General features: G+C 53.8%; 1 protein-coding gene across 7 annotated transcripts in view; it reads left to right on the plus strand.

Annotated features, from left to right (window-relative positions):
* Window positions 1-5983: 5983 nt before the first annotated feature.
* kansl2 (KAT8 regulatory NSL complex subunit 2) overlaps window positions 5984-25085 on the plus strand; it is a 28782-nt gene continuing 9680 nt past the window's right edge. The window contains exons 1-8 of one of the 7 annotated variants that reach the window (XM_041182497.1): window positions 5984-6063; window positions 7241-7424; window positions 10369-10654; window positions 11523-11704; window positions 13157-13271; window positions 16136-16299; window positions 19365-19531; window positions 19942-20044. In XM_041182497.1, coding sequence (XP_041038431.1) covers window positions 10404-10654; window positions 11523-11704; window positions 13157-13271; window positions 16136-16299; window positions 19365-19531; window positions 19942-20044 — 982 coding nt within the window. In that variant the 5' untranslated portion in view covers window positions 5984-6063; window positions 7241-7424; window positions 10369-10403. Of the gene's footprint in view, window positions 6099-7011; window positions 7425-8434; window positions 8783-10368; window positions 10655-11522; window positions 11705-13156; window positions 13272-16135; window positions 16300-19364; window positions 19532-19941; window positions 20045-25085 lie in introns of those variants that run through there. The other 6 variants (XM_041182499.1, XM_041182498.1, XM_041182500.1 and 3 more) reach the window with 6 other exon arrangements.

A 25085-nucleotide genomic window follows, 5' to 3' on the forward strand; every position in this document is an offset into this window, starting at 1 on the left:
ATCAGTGTGATGCAGTACTATACATTAATAATATACAGGGAGACTGTGTCAGTGTGATGCACTACTATACATTAACAGTGTACAGGGGGACTGTGTCAGTGTCATACAGTACTACACATTCACAGTGTACAGGGAGACTGTCAGTGTGATACAGTACTATACATTAACAGTGTACAGGGAGACTGTGTGTTAGTGTGATATAGTACTATACATTAACAGTGTACAGGGAGACTGTGTCAGTGTGATACAGTGCTATACATTCACAGGGTACAGGGAGACTGTGTCAGTGTGATGCACTACTATACATTAACAGTGTACAGGGAGACTGTCAGTGTGATACAGTACTCCAAATTAACAGTGTATAGTGAGACTGGGCATATAGACACACACACACAGATACCTATATAGACACACACACACACACAGATACACATATAGACACACACACACACAGATACATATAGACACACACAAACACACAGATACATATAGACACACACACACACACAGATACATATAGACACACACACACAGATACATATAGACACACACACACACACACAAACACACAGATACACATATAGACACACACACACACAGATATACATATAGACACACACACACACAGATACACATATAGACACACACACACACAGATACACATATAGACACACACACACACACGGATACATATAGACAAACACACACAGATATATAGACACACACACACACACACACAGATATATAGACACACACACACACACAGATATATAGACACACACACACACAGATATATAGATACACACACACACACAGATATATAGACACACACACACACACAGATATATAGACACACACACACACAGATATATAGACACACACACACACACACACACACAGATATATAGACACACACAGATATATAGACACACACAGATATATAGACACACACAGATATATAGACACACAGATATATAGATACACACACAGATATATAGATACACACACAGATATATAGATACACACACACACACAGATATATAGACACACACACAGATATATAGACACACACACAGATATATAGACACACACAGATATATAGACACACAGATATATAGACACACACAGATATATAGATACACACACACACAGATATATAGACACACACACACACAGATATATAGACACACACACAGATATATAGACACACACACAGATATATAGACACACACAGATATATAGACACACACACACACACAGATATATAGACACACACAGATATATAGACACACACAGATATATAGACACACACAGATATATAGACACACACAGATATATAGACACACACAGATATATAGACACACACAGATATATAGACACACACAGATATATAGACACACACAGATATATAGACACACACAGATATATAGACACACACAGATATATAGACACACACACACACACAGATATATAGACACACACACACACAGATATATAGACACACACAGATATATAGACACACACAGATATATAGACACACACAGATATATAGATACACACACACACACAGATATATAGACACACACAGATATATAGACACACACAGATATATAGACACACACAGATATATAGACACACACACAGATATATAGACACACACACAGATATATAGACACACACAGATATATAGACACACACAGATATATAGACACACACACAGATATATAGACACACACACAGATATATAGACACACACACAGATATATAGACACACACAGATATATAGACACACACAGATATATAGACACACACAGATATATAGACACACACAGATATATAGACACACACAGATATATAGACACACACACAGATATATAGACACACACAGATATATAGACACACACAGATATATAGACACACACACAGATATATAGACACACACACAGATATATAGACACACACAGATATATAGACACACACAGATATATAGACACACACAGATATATAGACACACACAGATATATAGACACACACACAGATATATAGACACACACAGATATATAGACACACACAGATATATAGACACACACAGATATATAGACACACACAGATATATAGATACACACACACACACAGATATATAGACACACACACACACAGATATATAGACACACACAGATATATAGACACACACAGATATATAGACACACACAGATATATAGACACACACACAGATATATAGACACACACACAGATATATAGACACACACAGATATATAGACACACACAGATATATAGACACACACAGATATATAGACACACACAGATATATAGACACACACACAGATATATAGACACACACAGATATATAGACACACACAGATATATAGACACACACAGATATATAGACACACACAGATATATAGACACACACAGATATATAGACACACACACACACAGATATATAGACACACACACACACAGATATATAGACACACACAGATATATAGACACACACACAGATATATAGACACACACACAGATATATAGACACACACAGATATATAGACACACACAGATATATAGACACACACAGATATATAGACACACACACACACAGATATATAGACACACACACACACAGATATATAGACACACACAGATATATAGACACACACACAGATATATAGACACACACACAGATATATAGACACACACACAGATATATAGACACACACACAGATATATAGACACACACACAGATATATAGACACACACAGATATATAGACACACACACACACAGATATATAGACACACACACACACAGATATATAGACACACACACAGATATATAGACACACACACAGATATATAGACACACACAGATATATAGACACACACAGATATATAGACACACACAGATATATAGACACACACACACACACAGATATATAGACACACACACAGATATATAGACACACACACAGATATATAGACACACACACAGATATATAGACACACACACAGATATATAGACACACACACAGATATATAGACACACACACAGATATATAGACACACACAGATATATAGACACACACAGATATATAGACACACACAGATATATAGACACACACACACACACAGATATATAGACACACACACACACAGATATATAGACACACACAGATATATAGACACACACAGATATATAGACACACACACAGATATATAGACACACACACAGATATATAGACACACACACAGATATATAGACACACACAGATATATACACACACACAGATATATAGACACACACACACACAGATATATAGACACACACACACACAGATATATAGACACACACAGATATATAGACACACACACAGATATATAGACACACACAGATATATAGACACACACACACACACAGATATATAGACACACACACACACAGATATATAGATACACACACACACACAGATATATAGACACACACACACACAGATATATAGACACACACACACAGATATATAGATACACACACACACACAGATATATAGACACACACACACACACACACAGATATATAGACACACACACACACACAGATATATAGACACACACACACACACAGATATATACACACACACAGATATATAGACACACACACACACAGATATATAGACACACACACACACAGATATATAGACACACACAGATATATAGACACACACACAGATATATAGACACACACAGATATATAGACACACACACACACAGATATATAGACACACACACAGATATATAGACACACACACAGATATATAGACACACACAGATATATAGACACACACACAGATATATAGACACACACAGATATATAGACACACACAGATATATAGACACACACACACACAGATATATAGACACACACAGATATATAGACACACACACAGATATATAGACACACACAGATATATAGACACACACACACACAGATATATAGACACACACAGATATATAGACACACACACACACAGATATATAGACACACACAGATATATAGACACACACACAGATATATAGACACACACAGATATATAGACACACACACACACAGATATATAGACACACACAGATATATAGACACACACACACACAGATATATAGACACACACAGATATATAGACACACACAGATATATAGACACACACACACACAGATATATAGACACACACAGATATATAGACACACACACAGATATATAGACACACACAGATATATAGACACACACAGATATATAGACACACACACAGATATATAGACACACACACAGATATATAGACACACACAGATATATAGACACACACACACACAGATATATAGACACACACAGATATATAGACACACACAGATATATAGACACACACACAGATATATAGACACACACACAGATATATAGACACACACACAGATATATAGACACACACAGATATATAGACACACACACACACACACACAGATATATAGACACACAAAGATATATAGACACACACCCCATGCTGGGATAGGAATGCACCCTCTCTGTGTACCTGGGGCCTAGGCCCACCTGAAGCCTGCCTCTTTCCTGACCCTGCCCTCCACCCTGAAGGATACACGTTGAGCCTCTGACCCATGTCCTGCAGCAGGTTGGCCGCCTGCTGCCGGCACGACAGCTCCTTGTCCCGGTCCAGGCCGCCCCGGCGCGACGGGCTGTCGTCCAGCTGCTGCCGGCTGAAGCACCACTTGGCGGGCGGCCCGCCGCCGCCGGCCGCCATTTAATGAACCCGCCCCCGCCCGGGAAGAGGGCGGGGGGGGCCGGCGCGCTGACGTCCACGGGCACGTCGCCCACCCTAGCCGGGGGAAGGGGGCGGGGCCGGAGGGCTGACGTCCCGGAGGCCCGGGAAGGGAGACGCAAACAGGAGCCAACAACCCCCCCAACCGTGAACGCGCACGCTACACAGGCCACGCCCCCTCTACGTCATCGCGCGCGCTTCCCGCCTCGGAGGATTCAAACCGCCACCCCCCAACTGCCGCGCCCCGCGCCTGCGCCGTGTGAGCGAGCGAGAGAGAAAAACAATCACCTGCCTAGAAAATAAAACCGTCGCACTTCACGGTCTTTTTTGTTTCCTTCCCTTTCACTCGCCCGGAAAGAAAAATAGTTTGTGCATTTGTTAAAAAAAAATAAAGACTCGCAGATGAAACATTTTTTTTTATTTATCGTCCCCGTGCCTGGTGACGAGAGAGAGAGAGAGAAAGGAAGGGTTGCGATTTTGCAACCGTCCAAATTTGTTCGTTTCAAACCGGCCTGCAGCATACACCCCAAAAAACACCCAACCCGGCCAGTCCCCCAGCTGGGAATGGCGGCGCTGCTCGAAGCGGGCTCTACTTATAGGCGCCGTCGTTCCGCACAGCGCGTGCGCGGGAACGATGACTCCGCCCCCCCCCCCCCCCCCCCTTCACCCCCGGTATCAGGGCACAGGCTCGGCATCCGAGCACGGCATTTGGAGGCAGGCCGAGAGAAGGAGCGGAGAGCTTGACCGACGTTTCCGCCGACCAATAGGAGAGTAGAGCGTCTTGGGATTGTAGGCGGGACCTAACCCTGATGGACGTGACACCGACCAATGGTGGGGTGGGGTTCGGGGCCCAGCAGTGGGCGTGGACTTGTCTTTCCCCCCCCCCCGACCCCGCCCCCGTCCCAGTGACGATGACGAACGCGGCTCCTCGGAGCAGGCGGACTGCGACCGCGGGCGGGATCCGATCGTGACACTCGTGGCGTTTAACCAATAGACTTAAAGCCCTCCCCTGCTGACCATGAGCGACGTCCATGTTGACCAGTAGCAGATGGAGGAGGCCGGTGATGAACGTGGCGATCCACCAATAGCGAAGGGCATGGCGCACGACGGACGTGACGGTGGGTGTGCGGGCCAATAGGAGAGGCCGGGGCTGCGGTGGCGGGCGGTGCCGAGCTTCGCGCGCTCACGCAGCAGAACCAAACTCGGTCGCCGACGAGGTTGGAGGTGCGTGTGGCGGCTCCGGGGATCGGTCTCGGCTGGTGGGTCCGTGATCATCCCCCCCCCGCCCGCGGCTCCCCTGGGGGAGTGGGTCTGAGGGAACTCTGAGCGTTTCGGGGGGAGCCATTTGAGGCGGGGGATCGCGGCATTTATTGGGAATAAACGGCCGGAATTTGTAGCGTGGGGGGGGAGGGGGGAAGGAGGATCCAAGATGGCGGCGCAGCCAACGGTTTTGGGGGGGAGGTCAGAGGTCAAAGGTTGGGGGTGGGGGAGGTCAGAGGTCAAGACATTGGCCAAGTTGCCCATGGTGGGTTAAGTCTTCCTCAAGGCTTCATTTTAATAGCTTAAGAGGTATTTTTGGGCTCGCCAGCCTCCAGCTGATCTCTCCCCCCCCCCCCCCAGCTCCAGCTCACCCCCCCTCCAGCCAACCCAGCCAGCTCCAGCTCACCCCCCTCCAGCCGACCCCCCCCCCCGCCAGCCTCCAGCTCACCCCCCCCGCTAGCTCCAGCTCACCCCCCTCCAGCTGACCCACCCCCCCCCCCAGCCAGCTCCAGCTCACCCCCCTCCAGCCGACCCCCCCCCCGCCAGCCTCCAGCTCACCCCCCCGCCAGCTCCAGCTCACTCCCCTCCAGCCGACCCCCCCCCCACCACCGCCGGCCTCCAGCCGACACCCCTGCCAGCCTCAGCAGCCAATGGGGGGAGGAGGGAGATCTGATTGAAACTTACAGAATACTGAAAGGCCTGGATAGAGTGGACGTGGGGAAGATGTCCCCATTAGTAGGAGAGACCAGGACCCGAGGGCACAGCCTCAGAGTAAAGGGAAGACCTTTTAGAACGGAGATGAGGAGAAACTTCTTTAACCAGAGAGTGGTGAATCTATGGAATTCATTGCCACAGAAGGCAATGATTTGAGTGTATTTAAGACCGAGATAGATAGGTCCTTGATTGGTAAGGGGGGGTCAAAGGTTACGGGGAGAAGGCAGGAGAATGGGATTGAGAAACTTATCAGCCATGATTGAATGGTGGAGCAGAGTCGATGGGCCAAATGGCCTAATTTCTACTCCTATGCCTTATGATCTAAGGAGGAGGGTGCAGTAAAGCTATAGAAGACCCAAGATTTCACTGGTCTTCAAAGCAGTTGGTACCAACCTGTCATGTTAACTGTGTTTCTGTTTCCCCACAGGTGCTGCCAGAGCAGCTGAGTTTTTTTCTTTACCCCACACCCACCCAGCCGGCATTTTCTTTTTTCAGCCCAATTGACTGACCCCCGCCAGCCCCAGCAGCTCTTTGGAGGGGCAGTCAGGATAAAGGGTTCCTGATCTCCCCGGTCGTTTCCAAAAGGAGCAGTGGGTACCGACCTGCTAACGGTAATTTTGTTTCTCTCTCTCTCGTTTCTCTCTGCAGACGCTGCCTGATCGGTGGTGTGTTTCTAGTGAATTTTATTCCTTTTTTTTTTGTTGCTTGTTCCTCTTGGTGTGAGGAAGTGCTCACACCATGATCATCCTGGCTCTAATTTCAAGTTCTGTCCTCTTTCTTCCCCCGACCAACCCCACCAGATTGGGGGGGGGGGGGGGGTGATGGTGGTGTAGTGATAACGTCACAGGATTAGTACTCCAGAGACCCGGGCTAATGCTGGGGTGGGGGTGTTTCCTATCTCACCACGGCAGCTGGTAGAATTTGAACTGTTAACAAAATCGGGAATCGAGAGCGAGTCTCAGTCTCGGTGGCCATAACAACCATCATCGATTATCGTCAAAACCCGTCTGGTTCACTAACGTCCCCTTTAGGGGAGGGGGACCTGCCATCCTTACCCTGGTCTGGCACTACACGTGACTCCAGACCTCCACACGCGCTGCGATGGGGTTGACTCTTAACTGCCCCCCTGAAATAACTTGGCAAGGTCAGTTCAAGGGCAATTAGGGACGGGGCAACAAATGCTGGGGCCTTGTCAACGACTTCCACATCCCATGAAAGAATATTTAAAAAAAAACACTTTCTCTGCTATCGAATCCTTCAATCGTCTGGAACACCTCGATCGGATCACCCCTAAACCTTCTGTGCTAAAGGGAATACAAGCCCAGTCTGCGCAGCCTCTCCTGGAAATTTAACCCTTTTAGTCACTGGATCGTTCTGGGGAATCTCCCCCCACCTCCAGGGCCACTTCCTGCAACAAACACAGAAGTTGCTGGAAACGTTCAGCAGCCCTGAAGGCACCATTGAGAGAAAGGGGGGGGGGGGGCTTGAGGTTTCGGGTCGATGACCCTTGCACCAGAACTGGGATACGTTAGAAATGTAACAGGTTTCAAGGAAGTGAAATAGGGGGTGGGGAGAGGGTGGGAGAGAGAGAGTGGTGTGAGAAAGGACAAAGGGAAAGGTCAGTGACAGGGCCGGAGGGCAGGAGTGATTAAATGACAAGAGTTGGTACGGCCAGAGACAAGGGAACAGTAATGGGGTTGGGTAGTAAAGTAGCAGAAGATGGAGGAGCGAGTGGCAGAATGATGGACGGCTGCCGTTAAAGGGCTGAGACAAGGCTCAAGGCTGAATCGTGGCAAAGGAAAACGGGGATTTGGAACGCGCTCAGCAGCTGCTCAACCTCGGTTTAAACCCGGAAGGCTGCAGAGTGCCTGATGGGAGGATGGGGCCCTGCTCCTCCGGGTGTGCGATGAGCTTCACTGGAACGCTGCAGCAGGCAGAGGATGGAAGTGTGAGCGTGAGAGCAGGGGCGGTGAGTTACACTGGCTGGCGAGCAGAGGCTCAGGGTCCCTGTCTGCAGACTGAACAGCCATATTCCACAGAGTAACCTCCCCTCTGCGGGAGGAGCCCACGTGGGGAACAGTGAGTTGGGTTCGCTGGATTGCGAGGAGTGCAGCGTAAGTCGCAGTTTAACCCGGGAGGAGTGTTGGGGGGTGAGGATAGAGGAGGTGAAAGGCCAGTCATCTTTCCTCTGTTTACAGCAGTGTGGAGAGAGAGAGAGAGAGAGGGGGGGTGAGGATAGAGGAGGTGAAAGGCCAGTCAGTCCTCTTTCCTCTGTTTACAGCATTGTGGAGAGAGAGCAGGTGAGGATAGAGGGGGTGAAAAGCCAGTCCTCTTTCCTCGGTTTACAGCAGTGTGGAGAGAGAGAGATAGAGGGGGTGAAAGGCCAGTCCTCTTTCCTCTCTTTGCAGCAGTGTGGAGAGAGAGAGAGGGGGTGAAAGGCCAGTCCTCTTTCCTCTGTTTACAGCAGTGTGGAGGGAGAGAGAGAGTGAGGATAGAGGAGGTGAAAGACCAGTCCTCTTTCCTCAGTTTACAGCAGTGTGGCGAGAGAGAGAGGGAAAGGGGGTGAGGATAGAGGAGGTGAAAGACCAGTTCTCTTTCCTCTGTTTACAGCAGTGTGGAGAGAGAGAGAGAGAGGGTGTGTGGATAGAGGAGGTGAAAGGCCAGTCAGTCCTCTTTCCTCTGTTTACACCAGTGTGGGGAGAGAGAGAGAGGGGGTGAGGATAGAGGAGGTGAAAGGCCAGTCCTCTTTCCTCTGTTTACAGCAGTGTGGAGAGAGAGAGAGGGGGGGTGAGGATAGAGGAGGTGAAAGGCCAGTCCTCTTTCCTCTGTTTATAGCAGTGTGGAGAGAGAGAGAGAGGTGGTGAGGATAGAAGAGGTGAAAGGCCAGTCCTCTTTCCTCTGTTTACAGCAGTGTGGAGAGAGAGAGAGAGAGAGAGGTGGTGAGGATAGAGGGGGTGAAAGGCCAGTCCTCTTTCCTCTGTTTACAGCAGTGTGGAGAGAGAGAGAGGGGGTGAGGATAGAGGAGGTGAAAGACCAGTCCTCTTTCCTCTGTTTACAGCAGTGTGGAGAGAGAGAGAGGGTGTGAGGATAGAGGGCGTGAAAAGCCAGTCCTCTTTTCTCTGTTTACAGCAGTGTGGAGAGAGAGAGAGAGAGAGAGAGAGAGGGGGTGAGGATAGAGGAGGTGAAAGGCCAGTCCTCTTTCCTCTGTTTACAGCAGTGTGGAGAGAGAGAGAGGGTGTGAGGATAGAGGGCGTGAAAAGCCAGTCCTCTTTTCTCTGTTTACAGCAGTGTGGAGAGAGAGAGAGGGGGTGAGGATAGAGGAGGTGAAAGACCAGTCCTCTTTCCTCTGTTTACAGCAGTGTGGAGAGAGAGAGAGGGTGTGAGGATAGAGGGCGTGAAAAGCCAGTCCTCTTTTCTCTGTTTACAGCAGTGTGGAGAGAGAGAGAGAGAGGGGGTGAGGATAGAGGAGGTGAAAGGCCAGTCCTCTTTCCTCTGTTTACAGCAGTGTGTTACGGGTGAACTGAGACCCGTTAACCGTGTTTCCTGTTGCCGCAGGACGGGTTTAATTCTTTGACCAGACGGCAGTGAGAATGAACCGGATCCGCATCCACGTGCTGCCCTCGAACCGGGGCCGGCTGACCCCCATCCCCCGGCTGCAGGAGCCCCTGGCCTGCTCTTTCTCCCACCGGCCCTGCTCGCAGACCCGCCTGGAGGGCCAGGAGTTCTGCCTCAAGCACATCCTGGAGGACAAGAACGCCCCGTTCAAGCAGTGCAGCTACGTGTCCTCCAAGACCGGGAGGAGGTGCCCAGGAGCGGCTCCCAAACCGGACAAGAAGGACGGGTAGGTGGCTGCTGCGCTGGGCAGGAGGGTGGGGTCCGTGAGGAGGGAGTGGGGTGGGACAGTGCAGCGGTGTTTGTAAATGCTGACCGTGTCTCTCCGTGCCAGGGTGGCGTACTGCACTGACCATGGGGGCAGTGAGGGGGGAGTGAGGGGGTGGGGGGGGAGAAGTGTGGGGGGGTAGTGAGGGGCTGGGTGGGGGGGGAGTGGGGGGATGGGTGGGGGTGGGGGGGATGTGAGGAGGGTGTGGGGGAGTGAGGGGGTGGGGGTAGTAAGGGGGTGGGGGGGGTAGTAAGGGGGTGGGGGGGGGGAGTGAGGGGATGGGTGGGGGTGAGGGGGAGTGAGGGGGTGGGGGGGTTAGTGAGGGTGTGGGGGGGTTAGTGAGGGGGTGGGGGGATGTGAGGAGGGGCTGGGGGGGTTAGTGAGGGGCTGGGGGGGGATGTGAGGGGGGAGTGAGCATGTGGGGGGGTGTAAGGGGGTGGGGGGGAAGTGAGGGGATGGGTGGGGGTGGGTGGGGAGTGAGTGTGTGGGGGGGGAGTGGAGGGGGGTGCGGGGGGGAGTGAGGGTGTGGGGGGGGGAGTGGGGGGGGGTTGGGGGGGGGTGAGGGCGTGGTTGGGGGGGGGGTGGGGGAGAGTGAGGGTGTGGTGGGGGAGTGAGGGGGTGGGGAGGGGAGTGGGGGGGTGGGGGGGGGAGAGTGAGGGGGGTGGGGGGGGGAGTGAGGGGGTGGGGGGGGGAGTGGGGGGGTGGGGGGGGGGAGTGGGGGGGGTGGGGTGGGGAGAGTGGGGGGGGGGGGGGGGGAGAGTGAGGGGGTGGGGGGGGGGAGAGTGAGGGGGGTTGAACATTAGTACCTGACAGTGTCTCTCTGTGCCAGGGTGGCGTACTGCACTGACCATGCCCGGAAGACTGCCCTGGCTGCCCGCCTGCCATCCAGAAGGAGCAGCAGTGCCGGCCCCTCACCCGAGGTCCTTCTCGCCCAACTGAGCAGTTACGTCAAGGGGGAGTCGGGGTCCGGGACCCCCGAGAACAGCCGGAGTGAAGCTAGCAAGATCCTAGGTATGGGAACGCGCCGAGGTCAGTCCCCCCACTCAACTATTCCCCCCCGCCGCTCGGGAGCTGGCCCCCTTCCCCCCCGCCGCTCGAGGAGCTGGCCCCCTTCCCCCCCGCCGCTCGAGGAGCTGGCCCCCTTCCCCCCCGCCGCTCGGGAGCTGGCCCCCTTCCCCCCCGCCGCTCGGGAGCTGGCCCCCTTCCCCCCCGCCGCTCGGGAGCTGGCCGCGTTCCCCCCCGCCGCTCGGGAGCTGGCCCCCTTCCCCCCCGCCGCCGGGAGCTGGCCCCTTCCCCCCCGCGCGCTTCGGGGGAGCTGGCCCCTTCCCCCCCGCCGCTCGGGAGCTGGCCCCCCCGTCCCCCCCGCCGCTCGGGAGCTGGCCCCCTTCCCCCCCGCCCGCTCGGGAGCTGGCCCCCTTCCCCCCCGCCACTCGGGAGCTCCCTCCCCTTCCCCCCCGCCGCTCGGGAGCTGGCCCCCTTCCCCCCCCGCCACTCGGGAGCTCCCCCCCCCCCCCCCCCCCCCCCCCCCCCCCCCCCCCCTTCCCCCCCGCCCCTCGGGAGCCCCCTCCCCCCCCCCCCCCCCCCCCCCCCCCCCCCCCCCCCCCCCCCCCCCCCCCCCCCCCCCCCCCCCCCCCCCCCCCCCCCCCCCCCCCCCCCCCCCCCCCCCCCCCCCCCCCCCCCCCCCCCCCACCCCCCCCCCCCCCCCCCCCCCCCCCCCCCCCCCCCCCCCCCCCCCCCCCCCCCCCCCCCCCCCCCCCCCCCCCCCCCCCCCCCCCCCCCCCCCCCCCCCCCCCCCCCCCCCCCCCCCCCCCCCCCCCCCCCCCCCCCCCCCCCCCCCCCCCCCCCCCCCCCCCCCCCCCCCCCCCCCCCCCCCCCCCCCCCCCCCCCCCCCCCCCCCCCCCCCCCCCCCCCCCCCCCCCCCCCCCCCCCCCCCCCCCCCCCCCCCCCCCCCCCCCCCCCCCCCCCCCCCCCCCCCCCCCCCCCCCCCCCCCCCCCCCCCCCCCCCCCCCCCCCCCCCCCCCCCCCCCACCGCTCGGGAGCTCCCTCCCCCTTCCCCCCGCCTCGCCTCACTCCCTCCCCCCTTCCCCCCGCCTCGCCTCACCCCTTCGCCCCTTCCCCCCGCCTCGCCTCACTCCCTCGCCCCTTCCCCCCGCCTCGCCTCACTCCCTAATCCCTTCCCCCCGCCTCGCCTCACTCCCTAATCCCTTCCCCCCGCCTCGCCTCACTCCCTCCCCCTTCCCCCCACCTCGCCTCACTCCCTCCCCCTTCCCCCGCCTCGCCTCACTCCCTAATCCCTTCCCCCCGCCTCGCCTCACTCCCTCCCCCTTCCCCCTGCCTCGTCTCACTCCCTCCCCCTTCCCCCCGCCTCGCCTCACTCTCTCCACTCCCCGCCTCGCCTCACTCCCTTCTCCATCTGCCTCTCCTCCCTCCCACTTGGGTTGACTCACGCTCTCTCTGCCGCAGATGACGACAGCTGGAGCGAGGGTGAGCCTGAGACTGTCCTGCTGGACCAGACGTGGAGGGGCGAACCCGACAGCGAGGCAGACAGCATCGACAGTGACCAGGAGGACCCCCTCAAGTGAGTGAGGTGCCAGCGCCCCAGCCGGGAGTGTGTTCAGGGGCCCGGGCCCCGCCCCCGCCAGCGAGACCCCCCCGTGAGGTGAAGCGGCTGCTGGAGCCCATGCTGGCCCCGGGGTGGGAGGGGTACATCTGCTGGGTTGGGAGCAGCGACTGGCAGGGTTTTAGTGCCCGTATGGTCAAACCTAACCGGGCCCTGCACTGGAACGATGAAACGTCAGCCACGGGAACTGATACTGGGGACAGGTGACCGAAACCTCCATCAGAGAGCTCGGCTCTCAGGATCATCTTCGAGGAGGGGGTGTGGGGTGGGGTGGCGGGAATCCTGGAGCTCGGGACACAGACAGCCGATGGCGATGCAATGGGAGTGCAGGGGAAAGGGTTCTCCGATCGAGGGTCAGAGGGGGTTGCGGAAGTGGGTTTTTACCCCTCGTTACTGAGTACCTGAGACAGGGTGGGGGATTTACACAGCTAACCCTGCTGATCAATGAGACTGGGAGAGGGGGTGGTGGTGGGGGGCAGTGGGGAGGGTTCTAGGTGTCTGCTGCTGCTGCTGAGGGTCGTGCCCTGGTTTCAGATTCTCCGCCGCTCCCTCCCTGCCCTCTGCCCTGAGAAGCTCCATGATAAGCCAGCACTGGTGATGAGGAGGCTGGAGAAGTGGTTACAGGGCGAGACAGACTCCTCCAGCAGCAGCCACACTCTCAGGCTGTCCTTATCCACATTGCAGGCTAGTTGGTTTGAGCCTGGGGTTTACTTGCGAGTCTCTGGCCTGAACTTTCATTTTCCACTATTCTTGCACTTAGAATTAAGTCTCTCTCTTTTTTGTCTTTGTCTCTCTCTTTTTTGTCTTTGTCTCTCTCTTTTTTGTCTTTGTCTCTCTCTTTTTTGTCTTTGTCTCTCTCTTTTTTGTCTTTGTCTCTCTCTTTTTTGTCTTTGTCTCTCTCTTTTTTGTCTTTGTCTCTCTCTTTTTTGTCTTTGTCTCTCTCTTTTTTGTCTTTGTCTCTCTCTCTTTTGTCTTTGTCTCTCTCTCTTTTGTCTTTGTCTCTCTCTTTTTTGTCTTTGTCTCTCTCTTTTTTGTCTTTGTCTCTCTCTTTTTTGTCTTTGTCTCTCTTTTTTGTCTTTGTCTCTCTTTTTTGTCTTTGTCTCTCTTTTTTGTCTTTGTCTCTCTTTTTTGTCTTTGTCTCTCTCTTTTTTGTCTTTGTCTCTCTCTTTTTTGTCTTTGTCTCTCTCTTTTTTGTCTTTGTCTCTCTCTTTTTTGTCTTTGTCTCTCTTTTTTGTCTTTGTCTCTCTCTTTTTTGTCTTTGTCTCTCTCTTTTTTGTCTTTGTCTCTCTCTTTTTTGTCTTTGTCTCTCTCTTTTTTGTCTTTGTCTCTCTCTTTTTTGTCTTTGTCTCTCTTTTGTCTTTGTCTCTCTTTTTTGTCTTTGTCTTTCTCTTTTTTGTCTTTGTCTTTCTCTTTTTTGTCTTTGTCTCTCTTTTTTGTCTTTGTCTCTCTTTTATCTTTGTCTCTCTCTTTTTTGTCTTTGTCTCTCTTTTTTGTCTTTGTCTCTCTTTTTTGTCTTTGTCTCTCTTTTTTGTCTTTGTCTCTCTTTTTTTGTCTTTGTCTCTATTTTGTCTTTGTCTCTCTTTTGTCTTTGTCTCTCTTTTTTTTGTCTTTGTCTCTCTCTTTTTTGTCTTTGTCTCTCTCTTTTTTGTCTTTGTCTCTCTTTTTTGTCTTTGTCTCTCTTTTTTGTCTTTGTCTCTTTTTTGTCTTTGTCTCTCTTTTTTGTCTTTGTCTCTCTTTTTTGTCTTTGTCTCTCTTTTTTGTCTTTGTCTCTCTCTTTTTTGTCTTTGTCTCACTCTTTTGTCTTTGTCTCTCTCTTTTTTGTCTTTGTCTCTCTCTTTTTTGTCTTTGTCTCTCTCTTTTTTGTCTTTGTCTCTCTCTTTTTTGTCTTTGTCACTCTCTTTTTTGTCTTTGTCACTCTCTTTTTTTGTCTCTCTTTTTTGTCTCTCTCTGTCTTTTTTGTCTCTGTGTCTCTCTGTCTTTTTTGTCTCTGTGTCTCTCTGTCTTTTTTGTCTCTGTGTCTCTCTTTGTCTTTTTTGTCTCTGTCTCTCTCTGTCTTTTTTGTCTCTGTCTCTCTCTGTCTTTTTTGTCTCTGTCTCTCTCTGTCTTTTTTGTCTCTGTCTCTCTCTGTCTTTTTTGTCTCTGTCTCTCTCTGTCTTTTTTTGTCTCTCTCTCTCTGTCTTTTTTGTCTCTCTCTCTCTCTGTCTTTTTTGTCTCTCTCTCTCTGTCTTTTTTGTCTCTCTCTCTCTGTCTTTTTTGTCTCTCTCTCTCTCTGTCTTTTTTGTCTCTCTCTCTCTCTGTCTTTTTTGTCTCTCTCTCTCTGTCTTTTTTGTCTCTCTCTCTCTCTGTCTTTTTTGTCTCTCTCTCTGTCTTTTTTGTCTCTCTCTCTCTCTGTCTTTTTTGTCTCTCTCTCTCTCTGTCTTTTTTGTCTCTCTCTCTCTCTGTCTTTTTTGTCTCTCTCTCTCTGTCTTTTTTGTGTCTCTCTCTCTCTGTCTTTTTTGTCTCTCTCTCTCTCTCTCTTTTTTGTCTCTCTCTCTCTCTGTCTTTTTTGTCTCTCTCTCTCTCTGTCTTTTTTGTCTCTCTCTCTCTCTGTCTTTTTTGTCTCTCTCTCTCTCTGTCTTTTTTGTCTCTCTCTCTCTCTGTCTTTTTTGTCTCTCTCTCTCTCTGTCTTTTTTGTCTCTCTCTCTCTGTCTTTTTTGCCTCTCTCTTTATTGCCTCTGTCTCTCTGTCTTTTTTGCCTCTGTCTCTCTCTCTCTCTGCGTGCCTCTGTCTCTGTCTCTCTCTCTGCGTGTCTCTGTCTCTCTCCCATGTGATGGTCCGAGCAGACACGCAGGAGTCTACACAGCGGAGGAGGTGGCCCTGGTCATGAGGGAGAAGTTGATCCGACTGCAGTCTCTGTACATTGACCAGTTCAAGCGTTTGCAGCACCTGCTGAAGGAGAAGAAGCGACACTACCTGCACGCCTGCCGGCTGGAGCAGGAGACGCTCGGTGAGCTGCAGCCCGTCGCCAGCTAGAGGGGTCAGCATAGTCACCCAGGCAGCAGCCACGTCTTACACAGGAAGCATTGCCACCACAGGGATTGGCTTGTAAAGTATAGGGGATCCTGGGCTGTTTGAGTGCTGGCGTAGAGTGCAAAAGCCAGGGAGTTAGTGCTACAACAGCATCCCGCAATTATTTAGCTTCTTTATCATGGGAAAATGTCCCAGAAAGCTCCACAATAGTGATTATCCAACAGAAATTTGACGGAGTCACACGAGCAGGTGTTAGGGACCGGCAAACAAAACCTCAGTTAAAGAGGCTGGTTTTAAGATGAGCGAGGCAGAGTGGATTAGGGAGGGGAGCTCCAGAGCTTGGGTTACAGAGATAAGGAGGGGTGTAGGGGACTAGAGGAGGTTACAGAGATAGGGAGGTGCGTAGGGGCTGGAGGAGGTTACAGAGATAAGGAGGGGTGTAGGGGCTGGAGGCAGTTACAGAGATAGGGAGGGTTGTAGGGGCTGGAGGAGGTTAAAAGATAGCTAGGGTTGTAGGGACTGGAGGAGGTTACAGAGATAGGGAGGGGTGTAGGGGCTGGAGGAGGTTACAGAGATAGGGAGGGGTGTAGAGGCTGGAGGAGGTTACAGGAATAGGGAGGGATGTAGGGGCTGGAAGAGGTTACAGAGATAGAGAGGGGTGTAGGGGCTGGAGGAGGTTACAGAGATATGGAGGGTTGTAGGGGCTGGAGGAGGTTACAGAGATAGGGAGGGGTGTAGAGGCTGGAGGAGGTTACAGAGATAGGGAGGGGTGTAGAGGCTGGAGGAGGTTACAGGGATAGGGAGGGATGTAGGGGCTGGAGGAGGTTACAGAGATAGGGAGGTGTGTAGGGGCTGGAGGAGATTTGAGATAGGGGTGTAAGGGCTGGAGGAGGTTACAGACATAGGGTTGTAGGGGCTGGAGGAGGTTTCAGAGATAGGGAGGGGTGTAGGGGCTGGAGGAGGTTAAAGAGATAGGGTTGTAGGGGCTGGAGGAGTTTACAGAGATAGGGTTGTAGGGGCTGGAGGAGGTTACAGAGGGAGGGTTGTAGGGGCTGGAGGAGTTTACAGAGATAGTGACGGTTGTAGGGGCTGGAGGAGGTTACAGAGATAGCTAGGGTTGTAGGGACTGGAGGAGGTTACAGAGATAGGGAGGGGTGTAGGGGCTGGAGGAGGTTACAGAGATAGGGAGGGGTGTAGAGGCTGGAGGAGGTTACAGAGATAGGGAGGGGTGTAGAGGCTGGAGGAGGTTACAGGGATAGAGAAGGATGTAGGGACTGGAGGAGGTTACAGAGATAGGGAGGGGTGTAGGGGCTGGAGGAGGTTACAGAGATAGGGAGGGGTGTAGAGGCTGGAGGAGGTTACAGAGATAGGGAGGGGTGTAGAGGCTGGAGAAGGTTACAGAGATAGAGAGGGATGTAGGGGCTGGAGGAGGTTACAGAGATAGCGAGGGGTGTAAGGACTGGAGGAGGTTACAGAGATAGGGAGGTGTGTAGGGGCTGGAGGAGATTTGAGATAGGGGTGTAAGGGCTGGAGGAGGTTACAGACATAGGGTTTTAGGGGCTGGAGGAGGTTTCAGAGATAGGGAGGGTTGTAGGGGCTGGAGGAGTTTACAGAGATAGTGAGGGTTGTAGGGGCTGGAGGAGGTTACAAGATAGCTAGGGTTGTAAGGACTGGAGGAGGTTACAGAGATAGGGAGGGGTGTAGGGGCTGGAGGAGGTTACAGAGATAGGGAGGGGTGTAGAGGCTGGAGGAGGTTACAGAGATAGGGAGGGGTGTAGAGGCTGGAGGAGGTTACAGGGATAGGGAGGGATGTAGGGGCTGGAGGAGGTTACAGAGATAGGGAGGGTTGTAGGGGCCGGAGGAGGTTACAGAGATAGGGAGGGTTGTAGGGGCTGGAGGAGTTTACAGAGATAGCGAGGGTTGTAGGGGCTGGAGGAGGTTACAGAGATAGCGAGGGGTGTAAGGACTGGAGGAGGTTACAGAGATAAGGAGGTGTGAAGGGGCTGGAGGAGGTTTGAGATAGGGGTGTAAGGGCTGGAGGAGGTTACAGACATAGGGTTGTAGGGGCTGGAGGCGGTTTCAGAGATAGGGAGGGGTGTAGGGGCTGGAGGAGGTTACAGAGATAGGGAGGGGTGTAGGGGCTGGAGGAGGTTACAGAGATAGGGAGGGGTGTAGGGGCTGGAGGAGGTTACAGACATAGGGTTGTAGGGGCTGGAGGAGCTTTCAGAGATAAGGAGGGTTGTAGGGGGTTGGAGGAGGTTACAGGGATAAGGAGGGTTGTAGGGGCTGGAGGAGGTTACAGAGATAGGGAGGGTTGTAGGGGCTGGAGGAGGTTACAGAGATAGGGTTGTACCGTGCTGGAGGAGGTTACAGAGATAGGGGTGTAGGGGCTGGAGGAGGTTACAGAGATAGGGAGGGGTGTAGGGGCTGGAGGAGGTTACAGAGATAGGGAGGGGTGTAGGGACTGGAGGAGGTTACAGAGATAAGGGACAAAGAGGCCATGGAAGGATTTGAAGATGAGGATGAGCAATTTGGAATCGAGGTGCTGCTTGACTGGGAACTGCAGTGGGGCGAATGGCACCCCCCATTATTAAACCCATTAGGAAACACTGGTTAGGCCCCAGTTGGAGTAGAGTGTCCCTAATCCCAGGCCCCTCACTACAGAGTGGATGTCGAGATTCTCGGAGAGGGTGCGGAGTGAGATTTACCAGAACGGGATCCTGTGGGGGGTGATGAGGGGACTTCAGTTGACGTGGAAGGACTGGAGAAGCTGGGATTGTTCTCCTTAGAGCAGAGAAGGTTAAGGGAGGAGGGGGGTGGGGGGAGAGATTGAATCGAGACGTTCAGAATCACAATGAGCTTTCGATAAGGGTCATAACGGTTTACAGTCATTGGCAAAAGAACTGGAGGCAACACCGGGAAACATCCTCTGTGCAGTGTGAGTTTAGCATCTGAAAGGCACTGCCTGACTGGGAGGTGGGAGCAGGTTCAGCAGTAACTTTGGAAAGGGGCATTGGATAAACGTCTCTCTCCCCCCGGTAGGTAGCAGCTTACTGCCCGGGCCAGAGGGCACCTCGTCCAGAGAGCGGGTCGACCATCAGAAGCTGAAGGCCCTGAGGCGGTACCGGAGGCGTTACGGTGTGGAGGCACTGCTGCACCATCAGCTAAAGGAGCGAAGGCTGCTGGTCACAGAGGGAGCTGCGCAGCAGGTAATGGGGGAGTGTGAGGCGCCTGTCTCTGTGTGACTGTACCCGTGTCCCTGTCCCCTCCGGCAGCTCCTGCCTCCTAAAGCCATGCAGTTAATGGGGCGTGTGAGGCGCGTGTGTCTCTGTGACTGTACCCGTGTCCCTGTCCCCTCCGGCAGCTCCTGCCTCCTAAAGCCATGCAGTTAATGGGGCGTGTGAGGCACGCGTCTCTCTCTCTCTCTCTCTGTGACTGTACCCGTGTCCCTGTCCCCTCCGGCAGCTCCTGCCTCCTAAAGCCATGCAGTTAATGGGGCGTGTGAGGCACGCGTCTCTCTCTCTCTCTCTCTGTGACTGTACCCGTGTCCCTGTCCCCTCCGGCAGCTCCTGCCTCCTAAAGCCATGCAGTTAATGGATTGTTGCTCTCCTGTCAACAGGCACATGCAGCTTCTCTCCGTGCAGCCCAGCGATGCACGGCAGTCACCGAGGGGACTCGCTGCCCTGCTCCCTCCCTCCCGATGAGCCGGCACTGCCATTCCCGTATCCTTCATCTCCCCCCCCACCACGTAGCTCTGTCTGTCTGGAAGCCAGCGAGGATTCCAGCCGGTGCTGGGTGGGGGTGGGCGGCAAAATGAGCCCAACAATGTGTTTAGGGAAGGAGGCGGGTTGGTGGGGAGGGGAGTGGGCAGGTTGGTGGGGAGGGGGCGGAGTGGTGGGTAAGGGACTGGGGAAGGGACAGGGTGGTAGGTAGGGGAGGTGGTGGGTAGGGGAGGGGGCGGGTTGGTGGATAGGGGAGTGGGGAGGGGTAGGAGTGGGGTTGGGTTGGTGGGAAGGGTGGGGGCGGGGGTGTAGGGTGGGGGGGTGGGGTGGATATGGGAAGGGATGGGACGGGGGAGTGGGGAGGAGGCGGGTTGGTGGTAGGGGAGGGGGCAGGTTAAGGGTGGGGTGGGTAGGGGAGCGTGCGGGTTAGTGGGTAAGGGAGGGGGCGGGTTGGGGTGTGGGTAGGGAAGCTGATAGGATGGGGTTATAGGGGTTGGAGGAGATTACAGGGATAGGGAGGGTTGTAGGGGCTGGAGGAGGTTACAGAGATAGGGAGGGTTGTAGGGGGCTGGAGGAGGTTACAGAGATAGGGTGGTGTGTAGGGGCTGGAGGAGGTTACAGAGATAGGGAGGGGTGTAGGGGCTGGAGGAGGTTACAGAGATAGGGAGGGTTGTAGGGGCTGGAGGAGGTTACAGATAAGGAGGGTTGTAGGGGCTGGAGGAGGTTGCAGATAAGGAGGGTTGTAGGGGCTGGAGGAGGTTACAGAGATAGGGAGGGCTGTAGGGGTTGGAGAAGGTTACAGAGATAGGGTGGTGTGTAGGGGCTGCAGGAGGTTACAGAGATAGGGAGGGGTGTAGGGTCTGGAGGCGGTTACAGAGATAGGGAGGGTTGTAGGGGCTGGAGTAGGTTACAGATATAGGGAGGGTTGTAGGGGCTGGAGGAGGTTACAGAGATAGGGAGGGTTGTAGGGACTGTAGGAGGTTACAGAGATAGGGAGGGGTGTAGGGGCTGGAGTAGGTTACAGAGATAGGGGGAGTTGTAGGGACTGGAGGAGGTTACAGAGATAGGGAGAGTTTTAGGGGGCTGGAGGAGGTTACAGAGATAGGGAGGGGTGTAGGGGCTGGAGGAGGTTACAGAGATAGGGAGGGTTGTAGGGACTGGAGGAGGTTACAGAGATAGGGAGGGTTGTAGGGGCTGGAGGAGGTTACAGGGATAGGGAGGGTTGTAGGGGCTGGAGGAGGTTACAGAGATAGGGAGGGTTGTAGGGGGCTGGAGGAGGTTACAGAGATAGGGTGGTGTGTAGGGGCTGGAGGAGGTTACAGAGATAGGGAGGGGTGTAGGGGCTGGAGGAGGTTACAGAGATAGGGAGGGTTGTAGGGGCTGGAGGAGGTTACAGATAAGGAGGGTTGTAGGGGCTGGAGGAGGTTGCAGATAAGGAGGGTTGTAGGGGCTGGAGGAGGTTACAGAGATAGGGAGGGCTGTAGGGGTTGGAGAAGGTTACAGAGATAGGGTGGTGTGTAGGGGCTGCAGGAGGTTACAGAGATAGGGAGGGGTGTAGGGTCTGGAGGCGGTTACAGAGATAGGGAGGGTTGTAGGGGCTGGAGTAGGTTACAGATATATGGAGGGTTGTAGGGGCTGGAGGAGGTTACAGAGATAGGGAGGGTTGTAGGGACTGTAGGAGGTTACAGAGATAGGGAGGGGTGTAGGGGCTGGAGTAGGTTACAGAGATAGGGGGAGTTGTAGGGACTGGAGGAGGTTACAGAGATAGGGAGAGTTTTAGGGGGCTGGAGGAGGTTACAGAGATAGGGAGGGGTGTAGGGGCTGGAGGAGGTTACAGAGATAGGGAGGGTTGTAGGGACTGGAGGAGGTTACAGAGATAGGGAGGGTTGTAGGGGCTGGAGGAGGTTACAGGGATAGGGAGGGTTGTAGGGGCTGGAGGAGGTTACAGAGATAGGGAGGGGTGTAGGGGCTGGAGGAGGTTACAGAGATAGGGAGGGGTGTAGAGGCTGGAGGAGGTTACAGAGATAAGGAGGGTTGTAGGGGCTGGAGGAGGTTACAGAGATAGGGAGGGGTGTAGGGGCTGGAGGAGGTTACAGAGATAGGAAGGGGGGTGTAGGGGTTTGGAGGAGGTTACAGAGATAGGGAGGGTTGTAGGGGCTGGGGGAGGTTACAGAGATAGGGAGGGTTGTAGGGGCTGGAGGATGTTACAGAGATAGGAAGAGTTGTAGGGGCTGGAGGATGTTACAGAGATAAGGGAGGGTTGTAGGGGCTGGAGGAGGTTACAGAGATAAGGAGGGTTGTAGGGGCTGGAGGAGGTTACAGAGATAGGGAGGGCTGTAGGGGCTGGAGGAGGTTACAGAGATAGGGAGGGGTGTAGGGGCTGGAGGCGGTTACAGAGATAGGGAGGGTTGTAGGGGCTGGAGGCGGTTACAGAGATAGGAAGGGTTGTAGGGGCTGGAGTAGGTTACAGATATAGGGAGGGTTGTAGGGGCTGGAGGAGGTTACAGAGATAGGGAGGGTTGTAGGGACTGGAGGAGGTTACAGAGATAGGGAGGGGTGTAGGGGCTGGAGTAGGTTACAGAGATAGGGGGAGTTGTAGGGACTGGAGGAGGTTACAGAGATAGGGAGAGTTTTAGGGGGCTGGAGGAGGTTACAGAGATAGGGAGGGGTGTAGGGGCTGGAGGAGGTTACAGAGATAGGAAGGGGGTGTAGGGGGCTGGAGGAGGTTACAGAGATAGGGAGGGTTGTAGGGGCTGGAGGAGGTTACAGAGATAGGGAGGGTTGTAGGGGCTGGAGGAGGTTACAGAGATAAGGGAGGGTTGTAGGGGCTGGAGGAGGTTACAGAGATAAGGAGGGTTGTAGGGGCTGGAGGAGGTTGCAGAGATAAGGAGGGTTGTAGGGGCTGGAGGAGGTTACAGAGATAGGGAGGGGTGTAGGGGCTGGAGGAGGTTACAGAGATAGGAAGGGGGTGTAGGGGGCTGGAGGAGGTTACAGAGATAGGAAGGGTTTTAGGGGCTGGAGGAGGTTACAGAGATAGGGAGGGGTGTAGGGTGCTGGAGGAGGTTACAGAGATAGGGAGGGTTGTAGGGGCTGGAGGTGGTTACAGAGATAAGGGAGGGTTGTAGGGGCTGGAGGAGGTTACAGAGATAAGGAGGGTTGTAGGGGCTGGAGGAGGTTGCAGAGATAAGGAGGGTTGTAGGGGCTGGAGGAGGTTACAGAGATAGGGAGGGCTGTAGGGGCTGGAGAACGTTACAGAGATAGGGTGGTGTGTAGGGGCTGAAGGAGGTTACAGAGATAGGGAGGGGTGTAGCGGCTGGAGGAGGTTACAGAGATAGGGAGGGTTGTAGGGGCTGAAGGAGGTTACAGAGATAGGGAGGGTTGTAGGGGCTGGAGGCGGTTACAGAGATAGGGAGGGTTGTAGGGGCTGGAGTAGGTTACAGATATAGGGAGGGTTGTAGGGGCTGGAGGAGGTTACAGAGATAGAGAGGGTTGTAGGGACTGTAGGAGGTTACAGAGATAGGGAGGGGTGTAGGGGCTGGAGTAGGTTACAGAGATAGGGGGAGTTGTAGGGACTGGAGGAGGTTACAGAGATAGGGAGAGTTTTAGGGGGCTGGAGGAGGTTACAGAGATAGGGGGGGGTGTAGGGGCTGGAGGAGGTTACAGAGATAGGAAGGGGGTGTAGGGGGCTGGAGGAGGTTACAGAGATAGGGAGGGTTGTAGGGGCTGGAGGAGGTTACAGAGATAGGGAGGGTTGTAGGGGCTGGAGGAGGTTACAGAGATAAGGGAGGGTTGTAGGGGCTGGAGGAGGTTACAGAGATAAGGAGGGTTGTAGGGGCTGGAGGAGGTTGCAGAGATAAGGAGGGTTGTAGGGGCTGGAGGAGGTTACAGAGATAGGGAGGGGTGTAGGGGCTGGAGGAGGTTACAGAGATAGGAAAGGGGTGTAGGGGGCTGGAGGAGGTTACAGAGATAGGGAGGGTTGTAGGGGCTGGAGGAGGTTACAGAGATAGGGAGGGGTGTAGGGTGCTGGAGGAGGTTACAGAGATAGGGAGGGTTGTAGGGGCTGGAGGAGGTTACAGAGATAAGGGAGGGTTGTAGGGGCTGGAGGAGGTTACAGAGATAAGGAGGGTTGTAGGGGCTGGAGGAGGTTGCAGAGATAAGGAGGGTTGTAGGGGCTGGAGGAGGTTACAGAGATAGGGAGGGCTGTAGGGGCTGGAGAAGGTTACAGAGATAGGGTGGTGTGTAGGGGCTGAAGGAGGTTACAGAGATAGGGAGGGGTGTAGGGGCTGGAGGAGGTTACAGAGATAGGGAGGGTTGTAGGGGCTGAAGGAGGTTACAGAGATAGGGAGGGTTGTAGGGGCTGGAGGAGGTTACAGAGATAGGGAGGGTTGTAGGGGCTCGAGGAGGTTACAGGGATAGGGAGGGCTGTAGGGGCTGGAGGAGGTTACAGGGATAGGGAGGGCTGTAGGGGCTGGAGGAGGTTACAGGGATAGGGAGGGCTGTAGGGGCTGGAGGAGGTTACAGAGATAGGGAGGTGTGTAGGGGGCTGGAGGAGGTTACAGAGATAGGGAGGGTTGTAGTGAGTGGAGGAGGTTACAGAGATAGGAGGGTTGTAGGGGCTGGAGGAGGTTACAGGGATAGGGAGGGTTGTAGGGGCTGGAGGAGGTTACAGAGATAGGGAGGGGTGTAGGGGCTGGAGGAGGTTACAGGGATAGGGAGGGTTGTAGGGGCTAGAGGAGGTTACAGGGATAGGGAGGGTTGTAGGGGCTGGAGGAGGTTACAGAGATAGGGAGGTGTGTAGGGGCTGGAGGAGGTTACAGAGATAGGGAGGGTTGTAGGGACTGGAGGAGGTTACAGATATAGGGTTGTAGGGGCTGGAGGAGGTTACAGGGATAGGGAGGGTTGTAGGGGCTGGAGGAGGTTACAGAGATAGGGAGGGTTGTAGGGGCTGGAGGAGGTTACAGGGATAGGGAGGGTTGTAGGGGCTGGAGGAGGTTACAGGAATAGGGAGGGCTGTAGGGGCTGGAGGAGGTTACAGGGATAG

The sequence above is a fragment of the Carcharodon carcharias genome (assembly GCF_017639515.1).
Source record: "Carcharodon carcharias isolate sCarCar2 chromosome X unlocalized genomic scaffold, sCarCar2.pri SUPER_X_unloc_2, whole genome shotgun sequence".
Classification (NCBI taxonomy): Eukaryota; Metazoa; Chordata; class Chondrichthyes; order Lamniformes; family Lamnidae; genus Carcharodon; species Carcharodon carcharias.